This window comes from Polypterus senegalus, chromosome 3 (genome assembly GCF_016835505.1).
Source record: "Polypterus senegalus isolate Bchr_013 chromosome 3, ASM1683550v1, whole genome shotgun sequence".
Lineage (NCBI taxonomy): Eukaryota > Metazoa > Chordata > Cladistia > Polypteriformes > Polypteridae > Polypterus > Polypterus senegalus.
The window spans coordinates 11252638-11276557 of NC_053156.1; the positions used below are offsets into that span (position 1 = coordinate 11252638).

Sequence of the window (23920 nt, forward strand, 5' to 3'; positions counted from 1 at the left end):
AGTGCACTCAAGTTATCGTGTTTTAACACACACAGAGACATATTTTATAAAATGTCAAGATTCATCAAAATCTTGACGTCTTGATTACAAAACTGCCCTTCTTATGCGAGTAAAAAAGCAAACACTACAAACTTTAGGATTTTCAAAGCTTGTGCGCCCTCTAGTGGCAGATCTCTTTATGGATATCAGAAGGCTCAGTAATAATAAACAGTCTGTGAAGATTCTCAGTCATCCTGGTGAAATTACCTGGTAGTTAAGTCATGGGAACTAGACTTCTTTCTTCTTAGGTATCTAAGAAGAAAGAAGTCCAGTTGCCATGACAACACTACCAGGTAATAATAAACAGTTTCCAATTTACTCCACGTTGCACACTTACTGACGGTAGCATGTTGTTGCACACTTCCAGGTTTCATTACCCGCACCTCAAATTATCTACCAATTTCACATTTTTTCCCCCCCATTTACACCAAATCCGCCTGCAAGACAATTCAGTTATCCTTACCACACGAAGGGAGGCTGGGTTTCAGTATACAGTGGAACCTCGGGTCACAACCGGAATTCGTTCCAAAACTCTGGTCGTAACCCGATTTGGTTGTGACCCAAAGTAATTTACCCCATAGGATTGTATGTAAATGCAATTAATCTGTTGCAGACCATACGCGCTGTATGTAAATACAGTGGAACCTCGGTTTGCGAGCATAATTCGTTGCAGAAACGTGCTCGTAATCCAAAGCACTTGTATATCAAAGCGAATTTCCCCATAAGAAATAATGGAAACTCAGATGATTCATTCCACAACCCAAAACTATTCATATAAAAATGATTAATACAAAATATAAAGTAAAACACATAATACAATTTAACCTACACTTTACCTTTAAAAAGAATCATGGCTGGTGTGAGCGAATTTCTAAACTCATGTGGGAGTCCACCCAACGGGACAACACGTGGAAGAGCGTCCCAAAGTAATCGCAGTCTCCCAGTGCTGTAGCAGTTCGTCGTATAAATGCATCCAAAAAGATCAAAGACATGCTATAAGTGACTGCTGTCGATGGGTCATACATGGAACATTATAAAGATCCTGCTACAATAAATAACAGCACTGTTGCCGTTTCAAGCTGAATAAAACTGGTGTTGTTAAAGTACTGAGACTCAGCTTCGTGTTTTGGGGCGCAAGACGGGAACTCGCACTTCACAGCACACACACACACACAGTCACAATGCTGTAGTAAACAGTATACACTCGTACGGATGTTGACTATATGAGTGAGGCACACAGACTCAGACGGAGAATAGGAGACGATTGCCCTCAAGAGGGGAGAGAGAGAGAGAGAGAGAGAGAGAGAGATGGGCGAGCGAGCTAAGGAGAGAGAGAGAACCATCAGCTCAGTTGTGATCACATGACGCTCAGCAGACAAAGTGTATCCATACTACTCGTATTGCAAGACATCGCTCGTTTATCAAGTCAAAATTTATTAAAAATTTTTGCTCGTCTTGCAAAACACTCGTAAACCGAGGTTCCACTGTATATTTATTTTTAAAGATTTTTAAGCACAAAAATAGTTAATTACACCACAGAATGCACAGCGTAATAGTAAACTAAATTTAAAAACATTGAATAACACTGAGAAAACCTTGAACAGAGAAAACTAACATTGCAAGAGTTCGTGCTACAGCCTTACGAACTGCTCGCTGTAAACGCTTTTTTTAAAGGAGTTTTAAGCATAGGGAAAAAAAGGAAAATTTGAAAAATCCTTAATTTATACAAAACCTAACCATAAACAACCAAGAAAACTAACCTTGCATGAGTCGAGTTCTAGCATGAAGGAAGTGAGGAGGAAGAACTAGCCACTTGTAGAAGGCTAGTTTTGCAGCAAATCACCATGAGCCTTCCTGTCTTTCTCGCATATTATTGCCTCACTTGCGCTGTCCCCTGCAAGTCACTTCTCGTTCAGCCACACTAACAGTTTTTCCACCTCTTCCAGCACTTGAGGCCTCTGATTGGTTCACACTGTAACAACTTTTGCAACATCAGCTGCTTTAATGGCCTCTTTCTGCTTTAGAATAGTTGAAATCGTAGATTTTGACTTCTTGTACTCGGCCGCAAGATCAGTAACACGAACGCCACACTCATACTTTTCAATAATTTTTCTTTAATTCGATTTCAACCTTTCGTCTTAGAACCTTTCTTCTCACCAACACTACCACTATTCACTTGCTTAGAGGCCGTGGTTAATTGCAAAATGAATGCAAAAGCACATGAAATAGAGCACAAAGAGTTCACAGCGAATGCACGCACGTCCGACTGAGAACAATATACTGTACAGGGAGAGACAGAACATGTGCGGAAATCGGTGCGTACGAACCGGAAGGGAAACTGGCTTGCTCGTCACTCGAGTGTGTGGTCGGGAACAGACGCAAAAGTTTGTCGAACTTTTTGGTCGGAACACGATTTGTTCAGAGACGTTCGTGACCCAAGGTTCCACTGTATGAGAGCAGACACTCATTTAAAGTCATCAAGTCTAACTTTAGAGGCCGATTAAATATATGAAGAGAGACTTCCTTCTGGTCTGTCAGAAAAAAAGCAAATCAAAACAGCATTACTTGCACTCCAACTTATTAATAATGTGAGGGCTGAATACACAATGGGGGGTCTGAAAATCAAGAGTCCACCTTATGAGAAGAATTTAGGAGTCGTAGTGGACTCTAAGCTATCAACTTTCAGACAGTGTTCAGAAGCCATAAAGAAGGATAACAGAGTCTCAGGTTATATAGCGCCTTGACGTGTGGAGTACAAGTCACAGGAGGGTCTGGTGAGGCCTCATCTGGAGTCCTGTGGTCAGTTTATGACTCCATAAAGACACAGCAGCACTGGAGAAAGTCCAGAGAAGATCGACGAGGCTGATTGAGAGTACAGGGGGTGAGTTATGAAGATGAAAAGAGCTGAGCCTTTACAGTGATGAAGAGGAGACCTGACTGAAGAGTTTAAAATGATGAAGGGAATCAGTGCAGTGGATCAGACGGTGACTTTAAAATGAGGTCATCAAGAACACGGGGACACAGCTGGAAAGGGTGAATGTCACACACACAAACATTAGGAAGTTTTTCTTTACACAAAGAACGACAGACACTTGGAATAAGAGACCAAGTAGTATGGAAGACAGGAGGACTTTAGGGGCTTTCAAAACTCAACTTGATGTCACTTTATAAGAATTAACTGGACAGGACTGGCGAGCTTTGGTGAGCGGAGTGGCCCGTTCTCATCCAGATTGTTCTAATGATGCACCCAGTTAACTGACGATACTATAAAACTGACACAACACTGTCTTACAAAATAATCTCTGCAAAGCAGGATAAGACAGCTAGTTAAGAATTAAAAAAATGAGTTGAATTAAAGAGAGAGAGAGAGAGAGAGAGAGAGAGAGAGAGAGAGAGAATCAAACCCCAACAACTATAGCAGGTCATTTTGCTTCATTTTGAAACCAAAAATCACACAGGAGACCTACAAAACCCAAAAGGCTATTGGCCGGCATTCCTTCAGGAAGGTAGCTGTTAAATAATCAAGAAGAAGTAAATTAACCAAACTGAACTGAGTGTTGAGAGAGAGACAGAGAGATGTGAAAGGCACAGACAGACAGACAGACACTTTATTTATACAACAGATCTATTAGTTACCTCTAACAAATTCAGTTGTGGGGAAACCTGCAATTCCTTCCAGTGTCATCATCATTGTGCCATTTAACTTGCAAACTGATTGCATTGCTTAAATTAGCTGGTCTTTTAATTTTTAATTCTCAAAACAACAAGGCAATTTCAATGTGGCCATAAATATTTGGACAGTGATACAACGGTCATGATTTTGGCTCTGTACACCACAATGGATTTGTAATAAAGCAATCAAGATGTGATTGAATTGTAGACTAGCAGTTTTAATTCAAAGGGTTTAACAAAAACATCATATGAGCCATTTATAAAAAAAGACATGGTCCCCTCTATTTTCAGGAGCTCAAAAGTCTTTGGACAAACTAATACAATCATAAATATAACGATCATTGTCAATATTTGGTTGAAAGTCTGAGCCCAAGTTATGATTTGCCAGGCCTGTCCTGTGTTTGCTTGTTTGTTGGCCTTTCTGTCTTCAGCAAGTGAACTGCATGTCCAGTTGGGTTGAGGTCAGTTGATGGACTTGGCCATTGAAGAATCTTCCACTACTCTGCGTTGTAAAGCCCTTAGTTTGCTGTCCCAGTAGGTTTTAGCTTGTTGTCCATCTGTACTGTGAAGTGTCGTCCTGTCAGTTTTGCAGCATTTATCAGACTCTGAGCAGACAGTATGGCGCCCTTTACACTTCAGAAATCATCCTGCTGCTTCTGTCAGCGGTCCTATCATCAACAAACACCAGTGACCGACTTCCACAGGATCAGGCCATAACACGGCCTCTACCGTGTCTCACAGATGTGGTACTCACCAGACCAGAAGGCTTTCCTTCCCTTTTCTATACTCTTCTCTATCCATCATTCTGGTGTGTACTGATCTTAGTTTCATTTGTCTAAAGGAAACTGGACTGGCATTTTAAAAAGTATTTTCGGGAAAAGTCTAACCTGCTCTTCCTATGCTTGAGGTCCACAAGTGGTTTGCACCTTGTGGTAAACCCTCTGTCTTTACTTTCATGAAGTCTTCTCTCCATTGTTGACTTTGGCAAGGACAGGCCTACCCACTGCGGAGGGTGGTCTTGGTTTGGCTACATGTCGTGAAGGGGTTCTTCTTCTTCTTCACCAAGGACAGATCTCTGTGATCATCCAGCACAGTCATTTTCTGTGGTTGTCCAGACCTTCTGGCGTTGCCGAGCTCACCAGGGTGCTCCTGGTCTTTCAGAATGTGCCAGATGGTTGACTTGCCCGCTCCTGGTGCGTCTGCTGTCTCTCTAAAGGGTTTGTTTGGTTCTCTCAGCCTGCTGATGGCCTCCACTTACTTACACAGACAGCTCTTTGGACCTCATACTGTATTGAGATTTCGGAGTGACAGCTTCCACGTGCAAATTCCACACTTGGAATCAACGGCAGACCCTCTACCTGCTTAACAGTTAATGAACTAATGATGATGGTGGTGGTGGTGGGGTTGGGTGGTTATGCAGAAAAATGGCTGTCGTTCCTAAATGACTCATAAAATATTTCTGTTAAACCTCGCAGTAAGGAGAACTGGGTTTGCTTCCCGGATCCTCCCTGCGTGGGTTTCCTCCCACAGTCCCAAGACATGCAGGTTAGGTGCATTGGTGATCCTAAATTGTCCATAGTGGGTGTGTGTGTGTGCCCTGACCGGGATTTGTTCCTTCCTTGTGCCCTGTGCTGGCTGGGATTGACTCCAGCAGACTCCCGTGACCCTGTGTTAGGATACAGTGGGTTGGAGGATGACTAACTGACCTTTGAATTAAAGCTGAAAGTCAACACTTCCATCATGCAATATTTTCTTGATTTCAAATCAACTGTGGTGATGTACAGAGCCAAAATTTTGAAAATTGTGTCACTGTATAGAGAGTATACATGTGCAATGGTGTGACATTTTGCATTAGAATTTAGAAACATTTGAAATAGCACTTAACTCTCTCTTGTCATTTTCCTATTACTTTGCAATTCCTGCTTTAACAATTGTATCCTAATAATATCAACTAACGATAAGCAAAGCACATGAGGGCTGCTGCTGCTGCTTCTTCAGTGTCAGACTTACTAATGCGCCCATCCTCTTTAATAAAACTCCTGTGTGCGTGCGTCCAGGTGTCCCTGTGTGTGTGTGTGTCTTCTGGTGAAGTGCGCATGCGCGGACCGCGCTGTGCATCGCGTCGTGCCCAGAGGGGACTGGTCAGGGGGTCTCATGGTCTGGAATCCCTACAGATTTTATTTTTTCTCCAGCTGTCTGGAGTTTTTGTTTTTTCTGTCCCCCCTGGCCATTGAACCTTACTCTTATTCGATGTTAATTAATGTTGATTTATTTTATTTTATAAATTGTGTCTTTCATTTTTCAATTCTTTAATATGTAAAGCACTTTGAGCTACTGTTTGTATGAAAATGTGCTATATAAATAAATGTTTTTGTTGTTGTTGTTGTGCCCGGCCCATGCGCACGGCACCGTGGACACACACACACTGGAAGCTGGGCACCCAGTGAATGGCCTTCCCACGGCCGAGCATGATAAGAAATAAAGGACACCATTGCTGGGGAGAGTGCTGATTGGGTAATCACGGCAGTGCACATAAAATCCGTTGCTGGGGAGACGCCACACATACAATAATCAGCTGCACGCCAGCACAGATTAAAATACTTGCTGGGGAACTAAACAGTACTTGGTGGGGAGACGCCACAGGCACGATTATCAGCTGCACGCCACACATTACATCAGTTGCTGGGGACACTCTGCTGATTGCTCAATGTTGTGACAGAAAATTAAAGTCATATTACAGACAACAAAGCCAGTATTACTGTCAGAGAAAATTAAAGGCATTTTATGGAAATACAAGCCAGTATTACTGTGAGAGAAAATTAAAGACGCACAATACAGTGACGCATATTACAGCCACATACAAGTCAGTATTACAGTAAGAGAAAATATTACGGACGTATCTACCCCACCCCAAAAAAAAAAAAAAAGGACATGTCAAGTAGGACAAAAGACAAAGACAATCAAATCCTATATAAGAAACATCTCCTGGAAGAACAGTCAGCTCAACAAGTAAACATCAACAAAAGAAACGCTAAAAGACAAAGAAAAATACGAGCAAATAGATGGATTGAAGAAAAAGAAAATGAGCGTCAGAAAAACGCTAAAAGAGAGAGAGACTCAGAAGAGCAAACCTTACAGAAAGTTGCCATTTACTTTCCAGATCCAGTATTCAGTTATATGTTGCATTATCAAGAGTTAGAAGTTTTCCAGATGTTGTTGTCCAGGTTGTAGATGGTCCTGAACAAGGCAAACTGTTGCCAGACTCAGAATGTTGTCTGTAGTGAAGTTTTATAGAAACATTTCATGAGGTAAAACAAAATAGAAAGTTTTTCATAAATATCTTCTTGAGATATTGTGTCTTACAGATTGTTACAAAGTTTTACACTAAGGCAATATTAATTATACTTACTGCGTTGTCATATACGTTTCTATTTTATTTTTATTATTATTTTACTTTAGGCTTCTTGCAGAAACATTTTTGAAAAAAAAAAAAAAATTTAAGACAAACAACAGAATGAGGTCAAGGTCCCTTGCCATTTAATATAGACTGTTCCTACTAATGTTTATGCACTACTGTTCTAGCGCCCGTTATTGTAACGGGCTTAATGTCTAGTTACTACATAATGCCTTAAATATCCAGAACTACAAGAGTAGAAAAACCTTCAAAAGCAAAGATAATCACACATTCAGATATTTGAATGTAGTACACTTAAACACTTGCTATGTTCCTATAAGATGTAGAAAACCCACTTTTGTCATTTCTCATTGCCACCAAACATGACTGGGCAAAAGCTGCTGGTTTGATTAAGGTAGAAGTCCAATGAAAAGCAGAAGTTGCTTGGGATGAAAGCCTGCAGCATGAGAGGACAGCCATGACCGAACTTGAGAGGCACGACTTGGCCGCATAGGAAACCTAAGCATGTGGGCAAAGAATGGGCATGTTGTAAAATTTTGTGTAATCCTTGGCAGAACAAATGCACACAAGTTTACTCAATTGCTCAAGTGCACAATTGCTTCCTTCCACATTCCATGGGCTCCCAGTTTAGGGGACTGCAAGGTGTAAATGAGCCCAAAGGCACCAAATCCCTAAGGAGAAGCAGCCCCCTGTCTATGGGTAGTTGTCCCATTTCACCCAGGCTACTGGGGTGGGCTGCAGTCTTTCATGGCCTATATTGAAATGAACAGGCTAAGCAAGGATGTGAGGTAGCAGGTCTGTGTCATGTGTATTTTAAATAAATAGATAATGCGCTCGCACTTTCGGGTGGGGCGTAGGTAACATGGCAGATGTAGAGTGAGGGCGATTATATATCTGTGTGCAGACTCACCTGTTCCCTCATGAGTGCCAGAGCCATGACTGGTGCACCAGCATCCCACAGGGTTGTGAAAAAGAAAAAAAAAAACAGACCTGAGTGGGTGCCTGAGCCTAGTTTGAGAAGTAGAGGGAGAGCGGTTGGTAGCCCCTCGAAGAAGTGAGTGATTTAATGGAGGAGTGGGTATGATGGTGGTGGTGCCCTCTAAACCAGGGATCCCAAAAATGCTAGGAGAGTGTGGGGGAAAGACAGGAGGACAGATGGCTCTGAGCGGTCTGACAGCTGTCGACGGGAGTCACAAGTGTGGACCGCAGCTGCTCGGCAATCTGTCAGATGAGGTGGGTAGACAAGAGAGAAGAGGACATGCTGGGCTCAGGAGAAAGAAGAATAAGGACCCGATGGCTGTCTGATATTATTCCAGTTTTGATATGGGATTATTTATTTATCTATTTATTTAACTCACAGACTGTCAGAGATTTGATGGATTTATTTATTGAAGATCTTTGCACTGCATTTCTGGAGACTATTTTATTGTATTAAATAAAAGCACATAAACAATTCACACCAAGCCCTTTGCCAACTGTAGGTGCCCTCAATTGCCCAGCTCATCCTCTGGTACGCTATTGGTGTTTCCGGATTCAAGAGGCTTTCAGAAGCAACCAGAAAGCAGGAGCAAACACATACTGTCACAAAGATGTACACAACCATCTCCACTTTACTGCAACAAAAATGACTGCAAAAAAAAAAAAAGTCAGGCAACACACATTTACAGTACATACAGTATATGAGTGAAGGCGGCAGGTTTGGGCTCGGGCCTCAGCAGGAACAGGTAGGTTTATGAGGGTCAGACCTGTGCAAGGCCCCAATCCAGAAAACACACAAATATATCAAGTTTAGTATGAATGGTTTTGGGACAATGCATAAAACAGGGGTGGCCAACTCCGGTCCTTGAGGACCACCGCAGCTGTGGGTTTCCATTCTAACCCTGTTTGTGCTGCTAATTAATTTCTTGTGAATTCACTTAAATTGAATTGCTTTTTTAAGATTTCTTCATCGTTCTTCTGAATTTGCTTCATTTCTGCCATTAAATGGCACCCAAACAGAAATGAAATGTGAAGTGAAGTGAGCCAACAGAAAACCAACTAAGTCAGAGCCTCAAACTCCAACCAATTTCACTCTAACCAGTTGCTTAATCAGGCGCAGATTCTTGTTGTTAATTAAACCCGTTCTTAAATTCCGTGGCTTGTTGCTGCTCTCATTGTGCAATGGCAGACATTTCTGAAATTGTTGATTTTCTCTTTTCTAAGAGCACACTGTTAACATGTTTTGAGCAGTCCAACATTCTGGAGACCTTCATCTTTCTTTAATTTTCATATTGTATGGTGGACACCAGTTGTTTTGGCTCATTTTGTATTCTCATTATTGTTTGGCTGCTAATTAAGGAAAAACAAACAATTAAGGGGTCCGAGTCTTCAAGAGCAGGTCAATTAAAATGACTTCAAAAGAAGTTAATTAGCAACATAAACAGGTCACTCATTAAGGGTTAGAATGAAAACCTGCAGCCACAGAGGTTCTCCAGAACTGGAGTTGGCAAACCCTGGCATAGAATAAAGTGTTGCGTAACACCTCAGAGCAATGCTGTATAAACGTAATGTGACGTTAAGTACTCACTCTCACTTCAGTCTCCCTTGGCTTTCCATTCAGGTCGCACTTTGATCCGTTGACATAGGTTTGGCTATGATAGCGCTTGAGTCGGTGTTGCTTGGAGGCCTTAAAGAGATACCACAAGACAGAGGTCAGTACAGCAAACTCGGGCATGAAGCACAACATCAACAGGTTTACAGTTCTGCCCACTAATACTGTGTTATACCAGGTGAATGGTGCCCTCCAGTGCCTTTGTGCCCGCTAATCTGAGCTTCAAGAAATGACTGTTAGACTGTCTTTACATTTCAGTGACTAAAAAACTATTGTTCTAGTGGACAACAATAACAAGGCTTAAATGCACTCATACAGCGCAATCAAGACAGGTTCAATTTCAGGGGTCCCCAAAAGCAAACCTAAGAATAGCATGGGATAGACAGAATATGCAGTCCGCCTGCTCACACCTGGCTATGGAACAGCCCTGGAAATGGTGGGGTGGTTTGGGCTATGCAGAAAAATGGCAGTCATTTCTAAATGGCTCATAAAATATTTATTTATTTAGCCCTTTGAATTAAAGGTGAAAGTCGACACTTCAGTCACGCGATATTTCTTCATTTCAAATCCACTGTGATTTAGTGGTTTACAGAGCCAAAATTATGAGAGAGAAACTGTCCAAATACTTGTGGACCCAAGTGTATAAAATGTGCAATGGTATGAGATTTAGCATTAGATTTTAGAAACATTTGTAATTATGAAATGGCACTTAACTCTCTTTTGTCATTTGATATTTTAAAGTTAAATTTAAAGTTAAGAATAAGAATAGCATGGAATATAGAGAATGTGCAGTCCACCGTTCTGACACTGAGCACGTCTGCCACATACACTGCGCGGCTGTCCACCTACCATCTTCTTGGGCTTTCCTGCATTTACCTTGAGGGCTTCTGCTTCCAAATTTGCTTTCTGTTGTACCATTTTAATATTTTCTGCGTTGATATTTAGCATCAGTATGAGATTATCAGCATACAAGAGCTCGTGTAGCAGTCCTTCACACACTTCCCAATGAACTCGGAACCGATCCCCACCGCGGCTCTACACATTCCCCGTCAAACTTTCACTGTGTCTCAACTGCTGTCCTGACCACAGTTTGCCCCTCCTTGTTGGCCAGTTTCACCACACACTAACCGGTCATCCATAGCTAACCTTCTCGAAGTACCACCTCTCATATGAAGAATGCCCGGTCAAATGCCCTCTCCAGATCCACAGATTCATCAGGCAGCTTCGTTCCTTTCACTTGATTCTTTTCTTGCATTTACCAGATAACAAAAATCTGCTGCTTCCTTCTCAGTCGTGAAACCAAAGTGCATTTGTTAAACTTTCACTTGCTTGCAGATTCTTGTCCCCAACACTCTCTCAGCCACCTTCCAAAGCCTGACCGCAGTCCAGCAGATTGCCCGTTGCTCTGAGGACATTCCCACCACAGTCTTCAGGGGTCCTCCCAACACATTAGGACCATCACAGTACCAACATTTCAAACTCCTATATAATAAGTGTTAAAGTTCCATACCATTTTTTGGCGCTTTTCCACTGCATAGTACAGCACGACACGGTTCAGTTCAGCTCACTTTTGGTGGGTTTTCCACTGGGCACAGTTCCTGGTCCTTTTTTTAGTACCACCTCAGCCGAGGTTCCAAGCGCGCCGAACCGTTACCAAAACGTGACGTGTAAACTCTGCTGGTCACTGATTGGCCGGAGAAAATCGTCATTACTGCGTCACTGGCTATTCTTTTCTTTAAAAGGTACACACACGCGGAACTTCGGAAGTTTGTGTCCCGTCTCTCCATCGCTGGACGCAGTTTGTTGCATAAGTGGATGAATGTTTCCTCAGACATTCGAAAGTTCTCCAGCCACTGAGTGTTTGTAAAACCGGGAACAATCACATCCCACCACTCTGAAGCACGGTTAAATGTCCAAACAGATGGTCTGTTGCGGCGACTTTTTTGCAAAATGTGGAAGATCTGTGATATACAGAATCAGCATTTTAATGTTACATTGGCAGTTAAGTTCATTTTATGTTTTGCAACTGTGATAAAAGTTAGCTAGTGATGTGCTTTATTTTTAGATGCTTACCCTTGCGCGTCGTCGAGCTAAAGTGTTGTCGTTGTCTGCGTGTTGTTGTAAAAGTTCCACGGTGTCACTGCAGTAGAGGCGGCGCAACTGTAAAGACACGTGAATAATCCGCCCACTCTAAAGCGGTACTAAACTGCAGTCGAAACGCAAACCAAGCCGAACCAAGGTGAGCTGAACTGAACCGTGCTGTGCCGTACTATGCAGTGGAAAAGCGCCATTTGACAACCAATGTAGTATACTGTATAATGTAACTCAATAAAAATGTCTTATAATAATTTGAAATTCTGTATCCTTTAAAATCTTAACATTGGTGGGAACAAACAAAAAAAATACAAAATGAAGTACCCCATTTCTGAAGATCATTGCACAAGGTAGTGGGTGGGGTGTTCTTTTGATAGGCGACCCCTTGTAGTTTTCAGTCGGCAGGCCACATGCCTTTGTCCGGTGTGCACCGTTGCTTTGGCTGTCAAAGTGTTCTTCAAAAAACAATGAATCCATCATCACTACGCCACGCGCCTTCTGAACGCACTTCAGTATTCCTCCTAACAGTGACGCCCTAAATCAGAAAACGATTCTAAATTTAGACAGATGGGTAGAACATTGAACAGAAAATCTCCAGGATGTCCTCAGGCTGTACGAATGAATGCCTGTAAACATCCAAGCTGTGAAGGCGTCCATTTTTCAGTCTCCTAGACGTTCAGTGTGCTTCTGGCTCAGGCATTTCCAACACGTCTTTGATTTTGCCGGAGGACCTTCATTTCCATCCATACACAATGATGGCAGTGCAGGAACATACTGAGAGAGACTCTTTTTTCAGGCTCTATTTTCAGAATCAACTTTTCTCTTCAGCATCGTGTGAGCTAGCTTCGCAATAACTTGCAGCATCATGAGCTAGACTTGATTAACGCAGTAAGTGTTCGGCAAGGCAGCTGAAGCGCTGCATTATGGGATCTGTAGTTTATTGTGTTACCAGCGCTTCATATACCCGGGCCATTAATAACAATAATACAGTATATAAAATGATCTCGGCCCTTGAGTTTGACACATATGGAGTAAATAGAACTTGAAAAGATATATTTTTTCAAATGTGATCGCGCAATTCAGATAGAGTTGACGCGCACTACAGCCTGCATGCCTCAATAAGTCATCCTCCCCTTGCCCTTACTTTTTTACCGTTCATCTAATGAATACACTGAGTATGGCTTTACCAAAACAATCATTGATGGCGAATAAAGTATCCATTATTCGAGTATGTAGATCGGAATATATATATATACATATATATCTACCCGTGTATCGCAGCGGAGAAGTAGTGTGTTAAAAAAGCTATGAAAAATAAAAGGGAACATTTTAAAAATAACGTAACATGACTGTCAATATACAGTATTTGTTTTGTGAGTGTTACTGTCATCAAGGATTTGATTATCATTATTTCTTTCAATCAGGTTCGTATTTGTAGGATGTGTTGTGTTCAAGTTACATTCCGTGTTTGTCAATCGTTGTAAAGATGACAGGTTTCATTCATCGATTCGTTTCTTACTGCATCAATAAACAGCTCGTCTTCTTCTTTATCTGAGACCTGACACACTGCATGCACGGGTTTTTTTACACACTGTCTTCCTTTAGCGGGACATTGACTTTTTCCACCGTGTGCTTTGTTTCCGCAGTAGTTGGATTTATGAATATGCTTGTATGTATCAGATGCTTCATATTTTTTGCTGCCTTTTCAACTGTGTAATTCGGTTTTTGTTCAGCGCTCTTTGGAACTGTTGCTTTTATCTGTGCACTGCGTCAGTTCACGTGAGCCACTCTGTGTACATGCATCGAAGGTTCCCAGCTGTGCTGGTGCCATCTCGTGTGATGTCCACGGCTGTATTTAATGTTAGCTTTGACCCGGCACTTAAAAGTTTCTCTCACAGTTTCGCTGAGTTTGTGTCAAACACCACCCTGACCATCTCATCTTCCTCTCCATAAGCACAGTCCTTCACCCGTGAATATTTACCCGTGGCAGTTTGCTATTGGATTGCCGCTGACGGACGGCCTTATATGGGCAGGCACTAAATTACAAACGCCAGCGCAGCCTGTCTATGAACTTAATTTAAAGTGTAGGTTTACATCGTGCTTTGTTTCCAGTAGCAGAACTCATGAATATGGTTGTATATGTCACTCGCTCGCTTCTTATTGTTTCGCTGCCTTCTCAATTATATAATGCATGTTTTCTTCAGCGCTTTTTGGAGGTGTGGTGTTATGGGTCCACAGCTCGTTGAGCAAAGGCCATTCATTTTAAATAATCACCGCACCCGAGGCGGCTTCGTGAGGGGGGCGTTGTTTTAGCGAGCCGCAGGGCAGTTGTCGATGTGGGCATTTCTCACCGTGTGCACAGGTGAGGAACTGCCCACATTTGTGATTGCTCCCGTGGCTAATGCTACAGCTGTGATGGCCCCTCACGTTTTAAAAAGAAGCGCGAGTCGGTTGTGGGGGTGAAAATAAGAACGAGAAAAGGGAAGAAAGAAACGCTCGCGGTAAAAAAATGGAGAGAGGAGAAAGGAGATGAGGACGGAGGTTACAGGAAGCGAGGAAGCATGCGGTGCAAGAGAGACGGACAGGCGGTGTGTGAGTCTGGTGAGCGCGCGATCGAGCGCTCGTGGGCAGCTGTATGGAAGATGGGTGTTAGGCCAACACCTAGACGTTTGAGTTGAGGTTGCTCCCGCTGAGTGAGCAGGTAGCGGGAGTGCCTAGAGGAAAGCGACGAGCCGCAGAAGGCCGTGGAAAGGCAGCGGAAGTCGGGAGGCTTGGTGGTGGAGTCCCCAATGTGAGCATCCTGGCTATTGGGGTAATCAAGTCTCAGGGACTGGGATGAGTGCCAGACCGAAGCCAGGGATCGGGAGGTCTCCAGTCTCGGGTGTGTTGTAGGAGGGCAGCTGCAGAGAGAGTCTTGCCTGCTGCTAAGCCCAAACGGGATAAGCAGGTGGGACGCTAACAGAAAAGAAGCACCAAGCTTATTTGTTGTTGTTTTTAAAGACAGCTTCCTGATCGTTTTAAACCTCATTTTTAAGAAGACTTTTTCCAATGGTTTTAACCTCCACGTTTACCTTTTATGGATTATTTAATGAAGAACTTTTGAATAGATCTGCACTATTTATGGAACACTGTTTTTGTTTTGTTGATTTTTAATAAAAGCACTGTTGCACTTTTTGTATACCTTCCCCTTGCTGGAATTATTTGCCTCCACTGACTAGCTCACTCGGTAACATTATCGACGGTGTTGGGTTCATGTGCTTCCAATATCAAAGGGAGTGTGGAGCCTGAACCTACATCGTCACAGGAGGTCTTCCTGGTTTTCTATGTACTGCGTGATTACGTGGGAGGCGTGATGATGTCACACGAAACTCCGCCCCCACGGCGTTCAAGCTCATCTCCATTACAGTAAATGGAGAAAAACAGCTTCCAGTTATGACCATTACGCGTAGAATTTCGAAATGAAACCTGCCCAACTTTTGTAAGGAATGAACCTGCCAAATTTCAGCCTTCCACCCACACGGGAAGTTGGAGGGAGGGAGGGATGGGGAGAGAGAGAGAGAGAGAGAGAGAGTGTGTGAGTGTGTGTGAGTGTGTGTGAGCGTGAGTGAGTGAGTGAGGGCTTTGCCTTTTATTAGTATAGATAAAGCCTGAAATCCAAATATCAAATAGTAGCTGTACCCCGTGGCTGCGCCCACATAGTAATGAAACAGGACAAACTTTAAAAATCATGAGAAGTTGGTACTGTATCTGATCGCGTTCAGCTCTGACGGAAGAGCATTCCCCACGTGGGGAGAAAAGCACATGGCCGTGATATCTCTTGATCTCGTGATATATCTATTTGCATAAATACATCGGTACCGCAAGCGACCTCTGGTACTTAGTGCGATGACAGAGGTCGCAAAATCAACCAGAAAGTTAAAGCAAATTATAGAAAACAACCAGATCTAAATCCATTAAGTAGTTCTCTTGTGAAAAGCGGACAGACATACAGACAGAAGACGCTTGGGCCACGAAATTTTTAAAACCGTTTGAGTGAGAACCAATGGGCCAAGGGTAACCTACATTCCAAATGTCAAGTCCCAAGTCCTCATGGTTTGGGAGATTTTGAGATGAGTGAGTGGGATTAAGCTTTTATATATACACACTTTCACAAAAGGTACAAGTATAACAAAACAAGTGCGCTTTTATTCGAGAATATAACTGAAGAAAAAGAAATCTGTTTAGGGTGCGACACTATCTCTTGGGTGTCACAGTGGTAAGAACTGCCGACTCATAATCAAGAGGTGCCGGGGTCGAATCCGGGCACTCTCCAGAATTACCATTTTGAGTAGGAGCTGCTCTTGTTACTATTGTACAATAAAAACATACATTTGATTTGAGTCTTAACAGCTGCTGTAAATGTATGGTACTTGTAAATGTTAGCGTTTTTTGTTTTTAATTCAGTTTTATTCTCTCAGTTGTGTTCACGCTCTCCCCACCCCCGATCTGACACTGCTGTTTTCAAATAAAGACGTGCTATAACAGAGGTGAACTCAGATGAGGATGAGGGTTCCACATCGGAGAAATCAATTATTACTAAAACATCAAAAATGTTTCTCTTTTAACGATGTGTTTACATACATTGTTGTAAACACAGAACACACATGAAATGAAATTCCAAATGACGATCTATTATTAACCCTCTACAACTCCAGGCAACTCACACACAGGTAAACAGACATGAGCCGAGAGAACTTTCTGCCCTTTCTGCGTTGGTGTGGGGATGGGATAGCAGGCTGCTTGCGCTGATCATCACTTTTACAACACAAAAGATGCTAACGAAGAGGTGCGAATGGATTCAAAGTGGGCCAGGATTACGAGTTTTTTCATAGGCTTAGGTAATTCTAGTGTTAAAAAACGTACATAATAAAATAAAACATACATTATGGGGCCCTGAAAAGGGAGGACACCACTTCTACATGCATTATGCACTGCAAACATTAACAAGGAGGTTGATGATGATTATTTAAATTTCAACCTGTCTGAGACGGGGAGCACAATTAGTTCAACAATAAAATTAATAAAACAAGATAGTGCTGGGTTCCATTTATGTTAAGTTTGGAGCTGCCGTGTTTTAACTGACCTGTACCTTTATATGTGCACATTAAGCTATAATTGAATTTTACCTGTGAATTTATTATCATGCAAGGAAGAAAGAAAGAGATTCAAAGAAAAAATATTCTGAAATGAACGGAATGGCACAGGGGAAAGGAGTATAAATATGGAAGGGAATATGTCCGGCCTAAGGAAGCACATCTAGCAAACACTACTCCTACCTTTGCGGTTTCATTATTCCAGTCAAACTCTGACCCGTAATAGCCAAGGTAGATGATATCCCCTTTAATTTCTGAATCTGCAAAATAAAAAGACACATCACTTAAAGGGCGGCACTACGACCATTGACCAGAATACAAGGTGCTTTTCAAAAAATTAACTGGACACGGGGGTCCCCAGGGCTGGATTTAGTATTCACTGTATTATTGTAATTTACAAGCATAATGGAACCAGAGATGAGGAAAACCACTTACTGATTCATCATTTATGTCAACAAAGGGAATGTGACAGAACACATACAGAATATTGCATTTAATAAATAGATATGTTGTAGGGATGTGTAATTTAGTTGCAACCCCAAAAATGGGCCTACAGGCTGGCCAAATTAGAGGACTTCACGTTCACTGAGCTACCGAAATCACACCTACAGATGGCATTACAGACGTGGATTAATTTGTCGGTACCCCTCCACGATAAAAGAAGAAAACAAAACCGTCTCTGAAATAACTTCAAACTGACAAAAGTTACTGTCATGCTTAGTGTAAATGCAGATACATGTAAATTATTATCAATATTCACAAGAAAAATGGTATCAAACAATTTTTCCTTGCAGAGCAATATTCAAGGCATACGTGGTTGGCTTTGTATTTAATAGAAGACTGGGATCTTTGGATGTTATTTAATGGAAGGGGATATTGCTAGTATGTACCTTTTATCTGCATGTTCATTGGTGGGACTGAAATGTTTACCAGCTGCTATATCAACAACAACATTTATTTCTATAGCACATTTTCATACAAACAGTAGCACAAAGTGCTTTACATATTAAAGAATAGAAAAATGAAAGACACAATTATAAAACAAAATAAATCAACATTAATTAACATCGAATAAGAGTAAGGTTCAATGGCCAGGGGGGACAGAAAAACAAAAACTCCAGACGGCTGGAGAAAAAATAAAATCTGTAGGGGTTCCAGACCATGAGACCACCCAGTCCCCTCTGGGCATTCTACCTAACATAAATGAAACAGTCCTCTTTGGATTTAGGGTTCTCACGGAAGGGCTTGATGATGATGAACGAATATCGTGAATGACCCTGGGTGACATCAGGAGCCGCTGCACTCTGATGAATCATCAAACTTGCTATGGTCAGTCTTGGATTTTATTTACAGTGAAGACTCAAGACTTTGGTTATTTATTAAGTATTTTTCCACAACGCCTCGATTAAAAAAATCTAAAACGTGATCCGATGAGAATACCGGAGGAATGTCACCGCCCCCTGGCATGTGTGGAATGTGAAGATTCACACAGTCCAAAGACAGCTTATTTTAGTATAGTGACCTCAGGAACAAACCCAGCCTTGGCCCGGTACTCACATGGTAAGCCGCTCGATGAATCGATCAATAATAAAGTACAGTGGAACCTTGGTTTGCGAGTAACTTGGTTTACAAGTGTTTTGCAAGATGAGCTAAATTGAATTAATTTTGACTTGATAAACGAGCGATGTCTTGCAATACGAGTAGTGTGGATACACTTTGTCTGCTGAGTGTCATGTGATTACAACTGAGCTGATGGTTCTTCTCTCTCACGCGTGTTATCTCTGTCGCTCACGCGCATGTCTCTCTCTCATCTCTCACCGGCAATCGTCTCCTATTCTCAGGCTGCATGTCCGCGATCGTTTCGGATACGCTTATACGGCGAACTGCTACAGCGCTGGGAGACTGCGATTGCTTTGGGACGCTCTTCTACGTGTCGTCCCGTTGGGTGGAATCCCACAAGAGTTTAGAAACTCGCTCACACCATCCATGATTCTTTATAAAAGGTAAAGTGCAGGTTAATTTGTTTTATGTATTTTTACTTTATATTTTGTAATAATCATTTTTATATGAATAGTTTTGGGTTGTGGAACAAATCATCGGAGTTTCCATTCTTCATTTCTTAAGGGGAAATTCACTTTGATATACGAGTGCTTTGGACTGCGAGCACGTTTCCGGAACGAATTATGCTCGCAAACCGAGGTTCCACTGTATATATTAATCAAATAATGAATAGAAAAACTCCATGTTAAACAAAAACATGTACGCTCACAATAAGTCCAAACACAGTCCAGTACAGCAGGTGCAGATGACGATGGTCTGGGGAACGAAAAACCCCGTGAAGTACCCTCTGAATGAAATGTAAAGTTTTGTCCTATCAGGTTCCAGTTGTAATGTGAAGGTTTGGCATGATTAGGAGATGAAGATGAAATCACACAAGACAATCAAGCACAGGACAGCACATGCATCCAGACAGAAACCATAATCCAGAGTGGTTGTAATCCAATAGTGTGTGTGCATGCATGCGTGTCTGACGGATGACCTCGATTCCCTCAGCATCTTTTTGGCTCCTCTTTAAAAACAGCCGCTTAACTCTTCTTCTTCTTCCTAGCAACCTCTGTGCCTTCTGAAAATGCCCAATGGTGTAGCACTGCTGGGGCTGCTGGGAGTTGTAGGCAACTGGAGGCTACTACAATGTGGAAATCCCATAACCAATGGACTCCAGACACACTGGAACGCCCTAGCTGCTTATCTTCATCTAAATTGTGCAACTCTGGCTCTCCAGAACATTCCACCTTCAAACTTCTGCAGAGCATCTGTAGAAATAAAAACAGTAGCGGCGAAAGCACCTCAGGTAACTGCTGCGTTCACCTCGGGTCACCCGACAGAGCCGGTTTGTAAAAAGGAGCCTTGCAGCACACAAATCCTCAAACAGAATATCTGTGGCATGGCTGACTCCTGTTGCGGTTATTTTGTTACTGTTGCGGTATCACTGTACGTAGAGAAACTTTTCCACTGTGCAATTCCCAGCATTGAACTTGGTCTACCCGAGGAGCTAGCGGCCCCTGCTGGACACAAAGTTCATAGACAGCAGCAGAGATCTTACTACTTCTGAAGTGCCAGCCATGCCAAGTATCACCATAAATCTACTGGAAAAGGCAACACAAGTAGGGCCCTATAATTTCTGCGATGCGGAAAACACGGACGGATTCACGGAATTAATGCATTAAAAATGGATTTTAGATTTGAAAAAACAGAAACGTGCAGAATTTAGAGACTGAAAGGGTGACTGTTACAAAACTTCCCAAAAAAATCAAATGAGTGAATAATCTGTAGTTCTATCCTTCAGTTACTATTTTCTAGTTTGCCGTTTATCAAGCGCACGCAATTCTTCGCAGAAATTCAGTTGTGTATCTGTTTGTGCGCGTGTTTCTTGCAGTAGCAGTATCAGATACAGTAGAAAAACATTAAAACATCAGCTTAACTGCAAAATTGAGAGCACAACAATATTACAGCCACTTTTACAAACCTGGACAACCACTTTTCTGCAACGTTTGTACTGGACACGAAAAGATACCTGCAATGACCACGTCAAATCTAAAACCCATCTCAAGAAAAGGAGAGATTAAGATCAATAGAGAAAACAACAAAATCGTCAGATGCAAGACGCCAGTTTGCGGCCATGCAAGTCAGACGTACCACTAGAAAAAAAAAAAAAATGACAAAGATGCGTCCTTACTTTGTTCAGCATTGTAAACAGAGGCGCGCTGCCAGAAAATGACAGCAGTCTTCGTCAAACTGTCATTGAATAACACGTGGACGCCTTTAATTGAAAGATTCGTGGCAATAAAATTTATGTTGTAGTTGATGAAACCACTGATAGCCGAGACCACAGCGTTCTCAACATAGTGACAGGTGAGAAAACATACGGCTGTATGGTAATTCTTTTATGTAGGCAGTTCTAACTGTACATGAAATTACCTTTAACCGGTATTAACAGACTTTACGGTATAAAAATGTTATTAGTGAACGGCCCTCGTTGCTAACGGGTTCCCTTTTGAAAATGAACATCGATGTTCCTGGATTTAATAAACGTTTCGCCTCGCGGTGACGAGGCATGCAAGGTCCACATTCGACTCTTCCGTTATAAACTCGACCTCTACAGACCCGGGCAGAAGAGCAGGCACCTCCTCAGATGTAACGAGCCCTTAAAAGCGGGGCACACTTTCTTTTTTTCTGTTTAATTCCCGGATTTAGCATCTTCCAGATTAGTTTGCTTTTGCTTTGTAATTATATATTTTAAGATATGCAGTAGATGAAGCTACAGATGGAATGATGCAGGTTTTCAATCTGTAACATTAAAAGGTTTAAGAATCACTAGAAATAATTTACATAATTACAATTACAGGTACTGAAGACCAGGACTTTTTGGCAGATGTTATCTTTATGGAGAGCTGCGACATTTCCACCTTTCCACAGGCAGCAGCACTTCAGTCGCTACACAACAACCAGCCGAGTCTTAATGACATTTTAGCAGCAGACCAGGGCGTTTTAAAAGGGGTTAGGCCCAACAGTGTACATTCAACCTGCTTTTGTCATGTCATGAGTTTGGTGGGAGAGACCTGGCAGCACTAGAAATACCTTTGTGAGGCTGCATCACTAGTGATGTGGGTAAAGTCGGCCTTCTTCAAGACACCTGCCAGGAACCCAGAGACAGGGAGCACCGGGTGAAATACCCTGTTCAAATCAGTAGGGTACCTTGCTGTTATGGGGTATAACATCTGTATATTTTGGTTTCCTTTATATTTTGTTCGAGACAAGACAATAGATGAACTAAAATCAAAACAGGTGATTGTTCCCTTACAACTCACTTTTAAAACTGCTGTTTCAACATTGAAAGGAAGACATTCTGGTGGCTCAGTGACTTTACAGCCTGGGAAAGGAAGACTGAGCCGACACCGCAGGCTACTGATTACGTTATGGATGGACATCTGGGACAACAATTTGGTTTACAGCCTGGGAAAGACGGACATGAGGCAAAATCAAAGAACTTTACTGACAGATTAAAAGAGTTTGAGCAAAATTCATCAATCATATTGGACAGCCAACCAATCAGGTGCATTTGTTGTGAAACCACTGCATGACATTTCATAATAAATATGCCTTGGTTTGTAAAAGGAGAAGAAGAAGAAGAAGAAGACGACGAACGGATGAAGACGGCACTGGTCGTCAGAAAGGCATCATGAACATGAATTGCTAAATCAAACGCCTCCCTGGGACATTCATCCTTGTCATCTCTACCTTTTTTCGTACGCTTTTTGTAAAGACTATTGTCGCGGATGCCAAGGGCGACGACCCGGCTGGGACGTCTTGGAGGACCGGAAGTGGGCGTGTGCCCATCTGGGATCACATGGGGGCCGCCATCCTGGTTGCTTTGGGGGCCACGGGTTGAGGGCATGAAAGCCCCACCCTTTAGGAGCCCGTGGTCACCGCCAGGGGGTGTCCCAATGCCTTGGGGACCCTGGACCTCAGCACTTCCGCCACACCGGGAAGTGCTGGGGGGAAGAAGAGGGACACCCGGAGAGCTTCCGGGAGAACAGCCGGCATTTCTGCCACACTGGGGCGTGTCCAGGGGGGGAATGCCGGGAACCACCTGGAGCTCAGGGGCCGTCTCCCTTCATTCAAGGCTGGAGTCGGGTGGAAGAAGGACGAGGCACGAGAGGAGTGTGGAGGCGGCCCGAAGAGAATGAGTGACTTAACAATTGTAAATATTATTGCAAATAAATACGTGTGGTGGTGATTAACAACATGTCCGCCTGTCTGTGTCCGGGTCGGCTCCACACTATACAGGTATATATATTCAGACTTTCCTATCAGTACCTATCTTCTAGTGGTATTATTATTCTTGTAATAAATATCATGCTGCTTTTAACTTTCTATGCTTTGTCTTAATGTCTAGAGTGATTGAAGTAATAAGTTAGATTCCTTTGAGCACCTGGTGACAGCTGGATTTTTGCCATTATTTCTGTGCTGCGAGGTTTATAAGGCTGAGAGTGAGGGCGCTACTCAAAAGTTAGGGAACAGTACGAAAAGAAGGTATTCTTGGCTGATAAATGGCCTATAGTCAAGGGTGACTAGTCTTTGTATGTTTAAATGTATTCATGTAGACCAAAAGTAATATTTAGGTCTGAGATATCATTAAAACACCGTATGTTGTTCCTGCCGATAATAAGTTAGTCTCTTGAAGTGCTGAATGACAGGCTGCGTTATTCTTAAAGCATTTGTGTGGTTTAACATGCTAAGGGTTAATCAGTGTGTGTGTGTCATTCATGAGGCACTGTTGTGGTTAGGGTCTGTGTGTCTGCGTATAGCTATGGATGTGTGTGTTCATCTTAAAGTGCAACAGTAGACCAACCTGATAATGAACTTGACGAGAACACTTACCCTTGAGGAAACAGGTAAAAGGGCAAGTGGAGGGAAATACCACGATAATACATTTTTGGCGCTGCGGCAGGGTTAACGGAGTAATCAGGTGTTGCATTTTTGTGTGTTTGGTTACATTTTTCAGGGGATGGATCGTCCACAGGTGGCAAATATGCTGTAAATTGCATGCTGGCATACAGCCGGCACATGTCAGCGTGCATCAACAGCACTTGTAAAGTTTTTTAGGTGTACAGTAGAATCAGATGTTACAGCTGGGTTTTCTCCGCTAAAAACGGAGGCAGCAGCAGCTGCATAGTTAACGGCAACGGCTGTAGAGAGTGAAGAATCGCAGGCCGTTGTGCTTTCCTCGAGGAGCAGTTGAGCCAGTCAAAGTTGCAGAAAAGCCGTTTTTACATAAAGCGAAGGCAAATGCGTCTAAAATAGAAAACATACACTTGTCTGCTGGTCAGACAGGTTGTGTATTGTTAATCATTATAAAGCAGTTAGATGAGGAGGCAAGAGAGATGAGACTAAAAAGTCACGAGCAGTACATGTAGC

At 42.5% G+C, this 23920-nt stretch overlaps 1 protein-coding gene across 1 annotated transcript in view; it reads right to left on the reverse strand.

Annotated features, from left to right (window-relative positions):
- os9 (OS9 endoplasmic reticulum lectin) overlaps positions 1 to 23920 on the reverse strand; it is a 113823-nt gene that overhangs the window by 40410 nt on the left and 49493 nt on the right. The window contains 2 exon segments of the mRNA XM_039749597.1: positions 9693 to 9791; positions 17126 to 17202. Of these exon segments, the coding sequence (XP_039605531.1) occupies positions 9693 to 9791; positions 17126 to 17202 (176 nt within the window).